At 40.3% G+C, this 13,759-nt stretch overlaps 1 protein-coding gene across 1 annotated transcript in view; it reads right to left on the bottom strand.

Moving 5' to 3' along the window:
* The window catches only part of ankrd13b (ankyrin repeat domain 13B), a 234,888-nt gene that overhangs the window by 55,196 nt on the left and 165,933 nt on the right, over window positions 1–13,759 (bottom strand). The window contains exons 7-8 of the mRNA XM_069911666.1: window positions 10,235–10,301; window positions 8,703–8,784 (exon numbers count right to left, since the gene is read on the bottom strand). Of these exons, the coding sequence (XP_069767767.1) occupies window positions 8,703–8,784; window positions 10,235–10,301 (149 nt within the window). The remainder of the gene's footprint in view (window positions 1–8,702; window positions 8,785–10,234; window positions 10,302–13,759) is intronic.

Below are 13,759 nucleotides of genomic sequence, written 5' to 3'. Positions count from 1 at the left end.
AGCAACTCCTGCAATGTTGCTCGCACCAAACTGTATCAACTTTCATCATTCCTTTGGACCTGTCATTAGCATGGAGTGGGGGGGGGGGGGGGTGGGTCCTCACTGCATGGGCAACAGATGGATCTCCATATCAGCTCTGCCTTAGCTTGTGTCCCAGAGAGCCACTCCAGCTTCACTTTAGGCACATTACCCATGGTCCACCACGATCAACAGAGGTCACAAGAGAATGGTTAATGTCAGAGCTGTGGATAATAGGGCATGAATTCAAATCCTACCATGGGTGCACAGAATTTAACTTCAAATAATTAAATAAATCTAATTCTGAAACAAAATCTAGTCTCAGTTACAGTACAGTGAAATTATTGCATTGCTCTAAAAACCCATGGGGCTCATTAAATTTTTCAGGGTGGGAATTCTGCTGTCCTTACCCAACCAAGTTTAGGTGTGACTCCAGATCTACCCTGGAGTCCACATTTGCAACTGCAGAATGCAGGATTGTCAATGACATCTAAATCTTATGAATGATTAAATTTAAAAACTCAGAGAAACATGCTCTCACAAACAAGCACACATCCACAGGGGTGCAGTGCTAATTTTCTAGATGCCAGAGCTTATCAAAAATGGCGACAAGGAGGTCAATTGACACCCGACCTTGGTGACTGCCATGTTGTTTTAGGTGTTGTATAATTGAGAGCGAATTGTAGGATGAGAAAGGAGGGCAACCAGTTGTGGAAGAAACAGGTATTTTTGTATGTCCAGAATAGCACTCAGCAGGTGTGGGGGGGGGGGGTTCACCAGAGTGGATCCATAAGGTGCCGGAGCGGCGCTCTGGTGAGCTCCAACAGCACTGCACCCCTGCACATCCACCTTGTAACACAAACTTACAAGAGCCAGGCTAATAATCTGTTGGAACAAAAACACAACATACTGGAAGAAATCAGTGGGTCAAACAGCATCTGTGGAAGCACAAGGTCTGTGTCGACATTTCGGGTTGAGATCATGCATCAAGACCGACGCCAAATGTTGACATCCATCATTTGTTTCCACAGGAGTTGCTTGACCTGAGGAGTTCTTCCAGAATTCTGGTTTTGTTCCTGATTACAGCATCTGCAATTTCTTGGTCACAAAGAAGAACTGCAGACAGCATGGAAGCAGGCATTTCTGCCGTACAAGTCCACACTGACCATCAAGCACTCACTTACATTATCCCTTTACTCGTCCTATTTTTTATTCTGACTGCATTCCTGTCAACACCCCCATATTCTACTACTCATTTACATCCTTGGGCAATTTACAGTGGCCAATTAACTCATCACACTGCACTTTTTTGGGGGGGATGTGGGACAAAGCTAGAGCAGCCAGAGGAAACCTATGCAGTCCCAGGGAGAATTCCACATAGGCAGAACTGGTCAAGAGAGAATCCTTGTCCATAGGGCTGTGAAGGAACAATGCTGCTGGCCACACTTCTGTGCAATCCAGCTGTGGCACTGCACCTCCCTTGCTTGCTTAGGTTGATATTACTCTACCCTGTCTCCAACCACAGTACTAAATGAGGACTGAATTTTGGATTGGTCACTTTTACACTGAATCTAGTTTTATCATCAGGCAGGTAAAAGTCATTAGTGATGCTCAAACTGACACACATGTTACACAGAGAAGCCGGTTTTATTTAATTTTCTTACCATTGTTCACCTGACAGCAAACAACTGATTTTCCTACTATCCCTGACAGCATGAGCATGGAGCGTAATAGGTCGATGAAGACTTCTACTGACTCCAAAGTAATGTAAGACTCCCTCAGGATGTCTCCGCATACTTCACTCTAATTTGGGATAAGCCAGCAATGATCTTACTACGTTATCAACCTCTGACAAAGGTGCTGATCATGGTGTAAATGTACTGCAGAAACTGGTCAGGTTAGGACCGCCATTCCAAAAGGAGGACATGGTCATAGGTCACTCTATACACACACACAAAGTGTTTGTATTTGTTCTTTTTGCAATACCATTTAAATTTTATTTAAAAATATATAATTTTTTTAGAAAAGCGTTTTTTTTTAGAAAATTTTAGAATATTTTTTAGAAAATATAATAACCTATGGCCAAGTCTTCCTTTTTGTAAGTTTGACCCGAGGTCAAGTTTTTCAGTGCAACTGCCCTTCTGAATACTGCACCCTTGCTGAGGAAGCGTCTGATCTCTGATAGTGTATTGTTAACAAGCGACCTCCAAACTGTTTGGCCCTCTGTCTGATGCTACAAACCCTCTGCCCCGCTGATGGAACTTCATCGTGCAGCCTCGACCTGGAATTCCCACAAGGATTTTGAAGCAAAGGGTAATAGAATACTTTTAAAGCAGATGCATATATAGTTTCTCCAAGATGTTTGCCAATCTTCTGTGGAAAACACAGTGGATGGTTCAGAAAAAAATACTGCAAGATCTTCCCCTTAATGTTAACTTAGAATTTTAGCTGTCGATTGGTGATGTGTGTTTGCTATGTCACAGATTGTTTTACTTTGAGGGTTTGAATTCCATGTTAGTGCAGGTACCTATGAGCTTTCAATATTTTGGGGGTTAATCAATGGCACCATTTCAAACTTTGGTGGCAATGAACATTTATTACTGCATTGAAACTCTTTTGGAAAGGAATTTAAATCTTTGATGAAAAAATAGGGTTAAGTTCCTATATAAATATTTGCTCAAAACTCTGCAGGTAAAGACCATTGTTCAACTCCAGGATGGTATTATCGTAAAAACCCCAGACTCGGGCATCTATGGAGATGATTAGATGCCGGATAAATGAATTTTCTGATTGCTTGAGATTGCTTGTTGCGTGATTGGTGAACTGACCATGAGGGGGCTCCAATTTTAAGCTTTCATATTTTTTACCTATTTATTTTCTGCGATTTTATTTTTGTCAGTTGCTTGAGGCTGCCAGTTGCTTCAATTCCGGAGAATGGGGATTTTACTGTATTCAGTTTGGTGAAGTAACCAAAGTTATATACACATCATATTGATGAAACAGTGCAGAAATCAGCATGTTGCACCTTCGAAAGGTGCTCAGGAATCGGAAACTTAAATACCAGAGATGTTAGTTTGTGGGTCTGTGAGGCAGAAATAGCTTTGAGGGACCTCATAAAAGTAACCTGGGTCAACCCTTTCTTTTCACATGATTTTTCCATTATATCTATTCTGAGTTGGTCTTTGTACCTCTTTTAGATAACAGTGAAACAGAATTCTCAGATGGCAAACAGCTCCAGGGAATTCCAAATGCCTTGGCACGTCAAATTTTCATAGTGTTGAAAGAAATCCTAAAATTGCACGAAAGTACAGTGGAAACTCCAAAAGGATCTTGGAAATGGGCAAATAACTGAGGGACTCTAAATCTGATCTTCCACAACCACATATACCCTGGGCACAACATTGAAAACAACTACAATCCAGTCAACAATAACGTAGATGGATTCAGGATCAAAAGAGTTTGTAATAGAACCCTTCTGACTGTACTAGATATTTTATGACAAATAACCTTAAACTTATACAATTAAAGAGGGGTGGCACGGTTAGTGCAGCAGTTAACGCAACACTGTTACAGTGCTAGCGACCTGTGTTTGAATTGGCGCTGTCTCTGAGAAGTTTTTACGTCCTCCACATGAGCTGTGTGGGTTTCCTGTGGGTGCTCAGGGTTCCTCCCACCCTCAGAAGAAGATATTGGGTTTGTAGGTCAATTGGTGCATTTGAGCTGCACAGGCTAATGGGCCGAAAGGGCCTGTTACTGTGCAGTACATATAAATTAAATTAAATTTACAAAAATAACTAAAATGCTTGGCAATCTGGGGATATTTTAAATGAAGGTTTATTCCACGAAAATTACAACCAATTATTTGCAGTTTTGACCGAAGGGAATTATGATTTATGGAGGTTCCACTGTAATAAATTTATTCTGAGGTCACTGAAAAGAACAGTTAAAAATTTAAACAAATATAAAAACACTTTACTTCTGATCTTCTGGTTGTTTGACGGAATAACTCGTTGGTGCGCCAACAAACTGGACGCTGCTGATACAGGTTTGTGTCGCCGGTGCCCTAGAGGTTGGAACAATTTAAAAAAGAATCTGGGGTTGAGAAATGCAAATTGGTGGTGTAGCTCGCTGGCCGCCATACAGCAAAGCGCTCGCAACATCAGCTTTTGAAACACGGTGCTTAGCTTTGAGAAAGCTCAGAGTTGACACACCTGCCTCAAACTTGGTATTTTGTTAAAAAAAATATATATATCTTTGGTCCTGGGGTCGAAATTTATCGCTTCATTAAAACAGAGCTTCACCCATCTCACCTGAAGGAAGAAACCCAAACAAAGCTATAGAAGACAACTAGTCAGCTAATCTTCACAATTATAGCCTGAAGCTTGCATTTCTGCTCAGATATTGTTACAACTTTGTTTGAAATATCACAACAATACGATCAGAAATGACATGTGCATAGATTATTTATAAGCTCTATTTTTTTTAGAAAAAGGCTCATTTATGATATCTGTACCTTAATAAATTAAATTACTGCTAAAGCAACCTTATCAAAACATTCTTAATCTGGTGAAGATCATTTGGTTTGAAAATACTTACTGTTTCTAGAGGTGAATGCTTGGCAATTCAGTTCTTTATTATTACCCAATAAAAGAACATAGAGCATTACAGCACAGTACAGCCCCTCCGGCCCTCAATGTTGTGCCAAACCATATATTCCTTAAAAAAAAGTACTAAACCCTCCCTATCTTATAAGCATCTATTTTTCTTCCATCCATGTTCCTAAGAATCTGTTAAGTGCCTCTAATGTTTCAGCCTCCACCGCCCTGGCAAGGCATTCCAGGCACCCGCAGCTCCCAGTGTAAAAAAACTTACCCCTGACGTCTCCCCTAAACTTCCCTCCTTTCACTTTGTAAACACATCCTCTGGAGTTAGCTATTCCTACCTATGGAAAAAGGCACTGGCTGTCCACGCTATCTATGCCTCTCAGAATCTTGTAGACCTCTATTAAGTCATCTCACCCTTCTTCACTCCAAAGAGAAAAGTCCTAGCTCTGCCAACTTTACCTCATAAGATATATTTTTTCAATCCAGGCAACATCCTTGTAAATCTCCTCTGCATCCTCTCCATAGCTGGCATATCCTTCCAATAATAAGATGACCAGAACTAAACACAATACTCTAAGTGTGGTTGCACCAGATTTGTAGAGTTGCAACATGACCTTGCTGCTCTTTAACTCAGTTTCCCTATTTATGAAGCCCAACATCCAATAGGTCTTCTTAACTATCCTATCTGTGCAGTGACCTTGAGGATTTAGAGGACCCTGTTTTTCCACACTCTTAAGTAGCCAACCATTAACCCTGTACTCAGCCTTCTGGTTTGTCCTTCCAAAATCCATCACCTACATTTATCCAGATTGAATTCCACCTGCTACTTTTCCATGAACTTTAAATCGTCTCCTTATTCTTTTGTAACCTACAACAACGTTCTGCACCGTTCATAATTCCTCCAATCTTCGTATCATTCACAAACTTACTGACCCGTCCTTCCACCCCTTAATCTAGGTCATTTATAAAAATCACAAACACCAGGGGTTCCACTAGTCACTGACCTCTAGACTGAATACTTTTCTTCCACTACTAATCTGCTTTCTACATGCAAGCCAATTTTTAAAATCCACACAGCCAAGATTCCATGGATCCCAAGCTTCATGACTTTCAGAACAAGTTTCCCATGGGGGACCTTGTCAAATGCCTGACTAAAATTCATAAAGACTACACCTACTGCCCTACCCTCATCAACTTCTTTTGCTATCTCCTCAAAATACTCAATTAAGGCTCATGAGGCACGATCTTCCCTTCACAAAGCCATGCTGATTATCCTTAAGAATCCTCTCCAATAGTTTGCACACCACTGAAATAATTTCTTGGATTCTTCCTATTTTTTTTAATCAAGGGGACTACATTTGCCATTCTCCAATCCTCTGGCACCCCCCCGGGGGTCAAAGATCATAGCCACTGCCCCAGCTATCACTTCCCAGACCAACCTTGGATATATCGAGACAGGTCTCGACTACATTATTAGTCTTAATGTTTATAAGAAAATCCAACACTTTCTCTACCTTAATTTCAGCATCATCCAGCACATAAGCCTGTTCTATTCCAACCTCACCCTAATCAAGGTCCTTTTCTCTTGTGAAACAAAGTATTCATTTAGGACCTCCCAACGTCCTCCTCCTCCAGGCATATTGCTTCCTTTATCTTTTAGCGGCTCCACCTTCATTCTCATCATCCTTCACATACTCATAGAATGCTTTGGGGTTCTTAATCCTACATGCCAAGGCTTTCTTCTGCCCCTTTCAAGCTCTCTTTGTGGCTACCATTTAATTCCCATGAGCCCCTCCCATTTCCTAAATCTAATGTATGCTTCCTTCTTTTTGACCAGCTGCCTCACCTGTTTTGTCAACCATAGTTCTCTTTTCCTACCATCTTGTCCCTGTCTCAGTGGGACAAACCTTATCCTGAACCCGGCACTAGTCCCTAAACTTTTTCCACATTAGTTCTGTGCTTTCACTCTTGAATATCTGTTTCCAATTTACTCTTATTAGTTCCTGCCTTATCCTATCATAATTAGCCTTTCCCTAATTAAATAGTTTACTGTTTTGTTTGCTTTTATCATTATCCATAGCTGTGCTAAAGCCCTGGGATATGTGGGCACTTTCAATAAAATGCTCACCCAATGAGGGGTTCACCACCTGACCAGTTTCATTACCTAGAACTAGATCCAGTATGGCCTCTCCTCTCATCAGCTGGTCATGTGTCAGGAATCCTTCTTAAACACACCTGGCAAATTCAGCCATATATATCCCTCTGGCAGTCAGGAAATATCAGTCAATATTGGGGAAGTTGAAGTCTTCTATTACAACAACCCTGTATTTCCTGCATCATTCCAAAATCTGCCTTCTTATCTGCTCCTTGGTGTCCCGAGGGCTATTTGGGGGCCTACAGGCTACTCCTAGTAGTGATTGCTCCCTTCCTATTTCTGACTTCCACCCACACCGTCTCAGTAGACACTCCCTCTTCAGCATCCTGCATTCTATAGCCGTGATGCTATCCTTGACCAGTAATGCTATTCCCCCTCCCTTACCTTCCATCTTATTCCTTTTAAAATACCTAAACCCCAGTATCAAGCAATCCTGCCCTTCCTCCAATTGTCTCGTAGTTCCATGCACTGGTCCACACTCTATTCCTAAAACTCCTAGACAAAAAACCCTCTGACTACATTTATGTTTTGACCCCTCCCTGTCCTTCCTCACAAACTCAGGACACATAGCATCATGCTTTTGATGTTTGCCCTATTCTCTGCACTCACCTTCTGCTTCGCGCCCCACCCCCCACAGGTCTAGCGAACCCACCGGCCAGGATATCGGTTCCTCTTCAGTTCAGGTGCAGCCCGACCTTTTTGTACAGGTCAGACCTTCCCCAGAAGAGATTCCAATGATCCACAAATCTGAACCCCTGTCCCCTGCACCAACGCTTCAGCTACACATTAATCTGCCACAGCTTCCTATTCCTACCCTCTCTGGTGCATGGTACAGGCGGCAATATTTTTTATGAAATGAAGTTCTCTTTATTTTTCAGGGAGTTAAATCAATTTATATTATTATCTAGGTCAGTCATGTTATACTACAAATTCAGATCCTAAACAATGAATTTGCTTACGACCTTTCTATGTGACTTCTGACTCAGTGATTATCTCAATGTTGCTCCCTTCTTGATACTGCAAAATATTTTTGTAACCAAGCCAGGAATTGACCATCCACTTAACTGAAATCCATTACAGACATTAGTGTGAGGCAATGCCTCAAGAAGGCAGCCAACATCATAAAGGACTCTGATCCCCCTGGTCTCAACCTCTTCTCAACTGCTACCTTTGGGCAGGAGGTGCAGATCCCTGAGAACCAGCATCTTTAGGTTCAAGAACAGTTTCTTCCCAAAGCTATCAGACATTTTCCCGTTGGTATATTAATCAGGGATTGCACTTTTGGGCTCTAGGATTACTGTGAATATTTATTATCTATCTAATGTATTTATTCTTTATTTTAATTTAATTCAATTTGTTTACTAATTATTGTTTTCCTTTATAAGGTACCTGTTCAGCTGCAGCGAGTAAACATTTCAAGCATTGTTCAATGTGAATGACCGTAAACTCTTTGCCATTGTGAGCTTTTATCTTGTGGTTTATAATCTTGTCAGAACAACTGAAATTGAATTACAGATTTGAAAATCCTGTGAGCACCTGAATACCATATACCTAGTGATGTCTGTCCACTGAAAACAAATGAGCAACAGGAATTCTCAGCTTGGTTTGGATATCATCAAGGGGGTTGAATAAAGAGTAGAATGTGAGTGTGCAAAGCCTTGTAAATTAACCCCCGCCACATGACCCCCCGCCCTCCACCCCAGCACCAAATCTGTCCAAATGCAGAATGGATTATTAATCTAATTCAAAAAAGATTTGCCTTCTATTCATGGACTTCCGCAGAATACCTTTCCTCTTGTTTGTCTTCTAACTCCATTGAATCAGCCTCCCTTCAATTCTCTTTCTCGCAGTGCTGGTGTCATGCTGGCACTGAGCTACCTGATTTCATGTGATTGTTTACAGAGAGAAAGTACTGCCTCACTTACCTTTGCTTTTACCCTTGTTCTGATCCGACAGATGCTCTGTCCTTGTCCTCGTGACTAGTTCCACATTGGAAGCCCCATACACCTAGAAAAGGTACAGAAGAGGACATGAAGTCATGGCCCATGTGGTGTTTGCCAGTGTTAATGAATCCCACAAGATTCCCCACAGCCTACTGCATCTCACTTGATCTACAGCTCCATCTGCCCTTGTGTATTTTAAGATGCATCCATATTATCAGGCCTCAAATGCACCTGCTGACAGTCTTTGTTTCGGAGGCACACAGTAGAGTACAGGTGCTAGAATCTGAAGCACGTGTTGAAGGAGCTCGTTGGGTTGAGCAGCATCAGTAGGAGAAATGCAATGTTGCTCATTCCATTGAGCTTCAGACAACCAAACAGCAATGAATCTAATGTGTGTGACACTTTGTATATGATCATACTTTAGAACAGCCATTCTCCCAGGGGGCCACAGCGCATAAGCCTTGTTTTCCTTTCACCTCACGTAAGTATATTGTATGTTTTATAAGCAGTTGGTAGGAAAGAAATACGGAAGAAACCAAACGACTGGCTCACGGGGAAGGGGGGCCATAAACTTTGAGCAGAGTCTTAGGGGGACCCATAGCTGATAAAAGGTGGCTTTGGAACAGTGGTTCTCAACCTTTTCCTTTTCACTCAAATCCCACTTTAAGTAATCCCTATGCCATTGGTCCTCTGTGATTAGTAAGGGATTGATTAAGGTAATATAGGAGTGGGAGGGGAAGGGAAGGTTGAGAATCACTGCTCTAGACCCAATTGTTACTGAAATATTATGCTTGAGAAAAATTGTCATTGGCCCATTTCTTTTGGAGTTATGAAACCCTGCACATAACGAGTCAATTAGGGATGATTAAAACAGTGGTTTTCAAACTTTTTCTGTCCTTCCACACACCACCTTAAGCAATCCCTTACTAATCACAGAGCACCGATGGCATAGGGAATACTTAAAATGGTATGTGAGTGGAAAGAAAAAGGTTGAGAACCACTGCTTTAAATGATCAAATAATATTCTAATAGCATTTTTGTGCTGTCTAGATAATGTGGAAGGATGATACGAAGGGCATTCATTCAGGTAATTTAAAGATGAATGATGGCATAGGATTAATAAACCAGGTGGTCCTTTCCCTGAATCAAGTTTTTGAGTATTCTTGTACCATTTTAGCTTCCAGAGTCCATTGAGGAAAATACAAAGGACAATTGGCAATCTATCTGGGAAATTATACATTTATATCAACAGAAACCTGGACTGTAATTATTGAGGTAGACAAGAAAATCTGCAGATGCTGGAGTCTAGTGCAGGACACAAAAGTGCTGGAGAAACTCAGCAAGCCACATAGCTTAGGAATGTTAACAGTGGCTCCCAGCATAGACCTTCACATGACAAAAGCACAGATTAGAAATTTTGGATATTGGGTTAATGATTGACAGCCAGGGACATTTCTGATCTGTTTTGCCAAATTCTCTAGTCGACATCATTGAATCCTTTAATATTTCTTTACCTTGGACTCGTATCCGTTTATTATTTCAGTCTTCTCACTTCTCCAGCCCAGGATTCCAGATTTATTTCTGAGAGGGAAAATCAAAGGAAACGGTGGTGACATCTTAATTGGCTTTTAACCGATCTTGTATTCAAGCCTGTGGAGCATGTCATTCAAATGATGTTCCCAAAGTCCATTAACCACTTAAATCTGGAGCATCAGACGAACACTAAGATATCCTCAAGCAAAACTTCAGGAAGAAAACGTTTATTAATCTGTTCTTTATGTTTAATGTTTATTTTTAGGTTCTCTCTGGGCAGTAAAGGCAAATTTATTTTCTTAACTAGTTAGAGATTTGATTGAGAAGAATATATGTTAATAACCTGTTATTCGATTCTCAATGAGATGAACCAGCAAAAAGGATAACAACTACAGAATGATAGCAACACTGTAGGAGGCTAGAAGGGAGAATGAGGCCACTGCAATATGGATTGATTGGGACAGAAATTTCCCTTTCCAAATGACTGCAAGAATTCTAATTTAATTAACTGGACAACTTCAAATTTGTTCCTGGTGATAGGTGTTTGTTATGTTGGCCTTTCTCAAAGAGACCATGGAGATGGTGGATGTGGGAACAAATCGTAATGGTGTGGTAAAAATTGTTTCTCCTCAGGCAAGATTAGAGCTCATACTGAATGGATCCAGTATTAGCGTTGTCACTTAGCTATAAGATGGAAAACTTTCATTCTCCAGCAGAATTATATTCTTTGGTCTTTATATCAAATGCTTATAGGAAAAATTTAGATCTAAATTCAAATCTACCATATATCATTTTTAGCCTTGGTAAGTCCCTTTCAACTGCCATGCAGTTCTGCAAAGTAATGCCATTAACGAAGATTGGTAATTAATCTTCATCATCAATCATGTGCTTAAATAATTTATTATAAATATTCATATGATGGTGTAATCAAAGATAGTTAGAGACTGTAGAACATTTGCTCAAGTTCAGGGTCCATATAGGACTGGAGGCAGCTGTGGTATCCAAACATAATCGCCTTTGAGAATTGGTACATGATCAGAAGAAGCCATTCAGCCCATCAGGCCCATACCACAGAGCCCAGTTAATCCCATTCTCTTGAGTTTTCTTTAAAGCCCTGCAACATTTTCCATTCAAGTAGATGGGTAACTTCTGGATCTGCTTTCAAGATCCTTACAGTTACTGACCACTCATTTGATGAAAAGTATTTTCTTGTGTCACTTTTGATTCTTTTGCCAACGATCATAAATGTACACCCTCCAGGGGTCAACAGAAGAGCTGTTGCCTCACAGCACTAGCGACTCTGCTTCAATCTAACCTAGGATGCTGTCTGTGTGGAGTTTGCACCTTCTCCAGGCATTCCCATTTCTTACATCATCCTAACAATGTCTAGATCAATTCGCCTCTGAAAATTCCACCCAGCAAGTGGTAGAATCTGATGGTGGGCAAAAGAGATGGGGGCAGGGGTGGGAGTGGCGATCTTAATTTTTTTTTTTGCATCTGTATTTACTTGAGAGATGGACACAAGTCAATAGGCAAAACCCCTATACAGATTTCAGAAGAGGAGGTGCTTGTCATCCTGAGGCAAATGTGTTTGGATAAATCCCTGGGGCCTGACAAGATATATTCCTTTGGATCCTGAGAGAGACTCATGCAGAGACCCTAGCAGAGGTATTTAAAATGTCCTTAGCCACAGGTGAAATGCCAGAGGATTGGAGGATAGTTAATTTTGTTCCATGCTTCAAGAAAGGGACTAAGACAGCAAAATTATTGGCCAGTGAGCCTGTCATAAGTATTGGGTAAGTTGTTGAAAGGCATCCTAAGAGATGATGACACTAAGATTGGGAGTGTAGTGGGGACCAGTGAAAGTTTTCAAAACTTGCAACAGGATCTGGACATTTTGGAAAAATAGGCTATAAAATAGCAGATGGAATTTAATGTGGACAAGTGTGAGGTATTGAACTTTTGGTGGACAAACCACAGTTGAACTTGTATGGTACACAGTAGGGCACTGGTGAAAGCGTGATAAAACAGATACATAATTCCTTTAAAGTGGCCTCACAGGTAGATTGGGTCATAATGCAAGCTTTTGGCACATTGGCATTCATACATCAACTGAGTACAGGAGTTGAGATGTTATTGTGAAACCATATACGACATTGATGAGGCCAAATTTAGAGTCTAACTACAGGAAAGATAATAATATGGTTGAAAGAGTGATGGCTCCCTTGCAACCATTTCTATCTTCATACTTACATAATTGAAATACATTTCTGATGTTTTGTGAGCAAGATTTTCCTAAACAAAATGATCTAATTTTAAAAAATAATGTATATGATAAAGTATTGTATTAAATCTTCGTCCGCGAAGCCAAGCCAAAGAAAAAAAAAGTATTAAGTTACTTCACCATCCACCTCACAAGGTTGACTGACTAACTGGAATTATGTCACTAAGTAATCCGATAAATGTAAATGTATGAATATAATTAGGAACATTTGTTAGATCTTACACAAGTGGACTTGAAAAATATACATGCTAATATTTTTAGAGGGTGTAAGTAGCTGGCAATTATTGCAATGTGTTGATAAGTTCCTTCAAATGAGTTTTGAGGAAATTGAAAACAGCACCGGCTGAAAATTTATACTCTGAGAAATGGAGTTCAGCATCCTGCCACATGACAGGGGGGTTAACTACCAGATAAAATGCTACAGATTGGCTGCCGTAAATTTACAGGTTTGATGTTGCTATAAAGCAACCAGTCAGATTAGAGCGGTTAGCAAGACTATTCGGCAGAATTGGAAGAGGCGACAGATAATGAGGATCAATTTGTACAAGAAAGGGCAGGAATATCTCCTTTGGAAAGAATATGCTGTAAACCACATACCTTGCACCTTTTAACCTAAGGCTGCATAATGGAACATGGCCATTACTACGAAATGATTAACATTGATTCTCTCGAGTCATTTACTACATTACTCAACAAATTCTGGCAATGGGATATAATGGTTTAAATATTGTACATCATTTAATTAATGTCATGAATCTTTGGCAGCATACAGATCTAAAGTGGATTACATGGACTTATGGGCTGAAGAATAGTGCCCTGGAGGGACAGTCTTGGGTTCACTTAGCTTATGGTAATGTGGCAGCTTAGAGCAGAATATGACAAGGAGGAGATGTTGTGAATGTGATTATTAGTTTAAATAATCAGAAAAAAAATTAAGCTATAGCAAGGAAAATGTAAGAAAGAATAGGGAAATTAGGATTTTTTCCAGAAAATAGGGAGTACATTCTTTTGAGAATCTTGATTCATTTGGCCTAACTCTGGAGTATACGTGCCAATCTTACAACATAGATATCACTGCCAAATGAAAAAAAAAACAAAGGAATTCTGTGTTGAAGGTTCAGGATGAGTTTGGTGATAGAGGAAGGAATTTCATAATTATGTGTCATGTTGGTGCTACTTTTTACTTCTCAAACTCCAATTAAAGATAAATGCATCCATGAGT

This window comes from Narcine bancroftii, chromosome 14, assembly GCF_036971445.1.
Source record: "Narcine bancroftii isolate sNarBan1 chromosome 14, sNarBan1.hap1, whole genome shotgun sequence".
NCBI lineage: Eukaryota > Metazoa > Chordata > Chondrichthyes > Torpediniformes > Narcinidae > Narcine > Narcine bancroftii.
The sequence above is the reverse complement of the archived record's forward strand: the minus strand, read 5'-3'. Positions and strand labels throughout refer to the sequence as shown.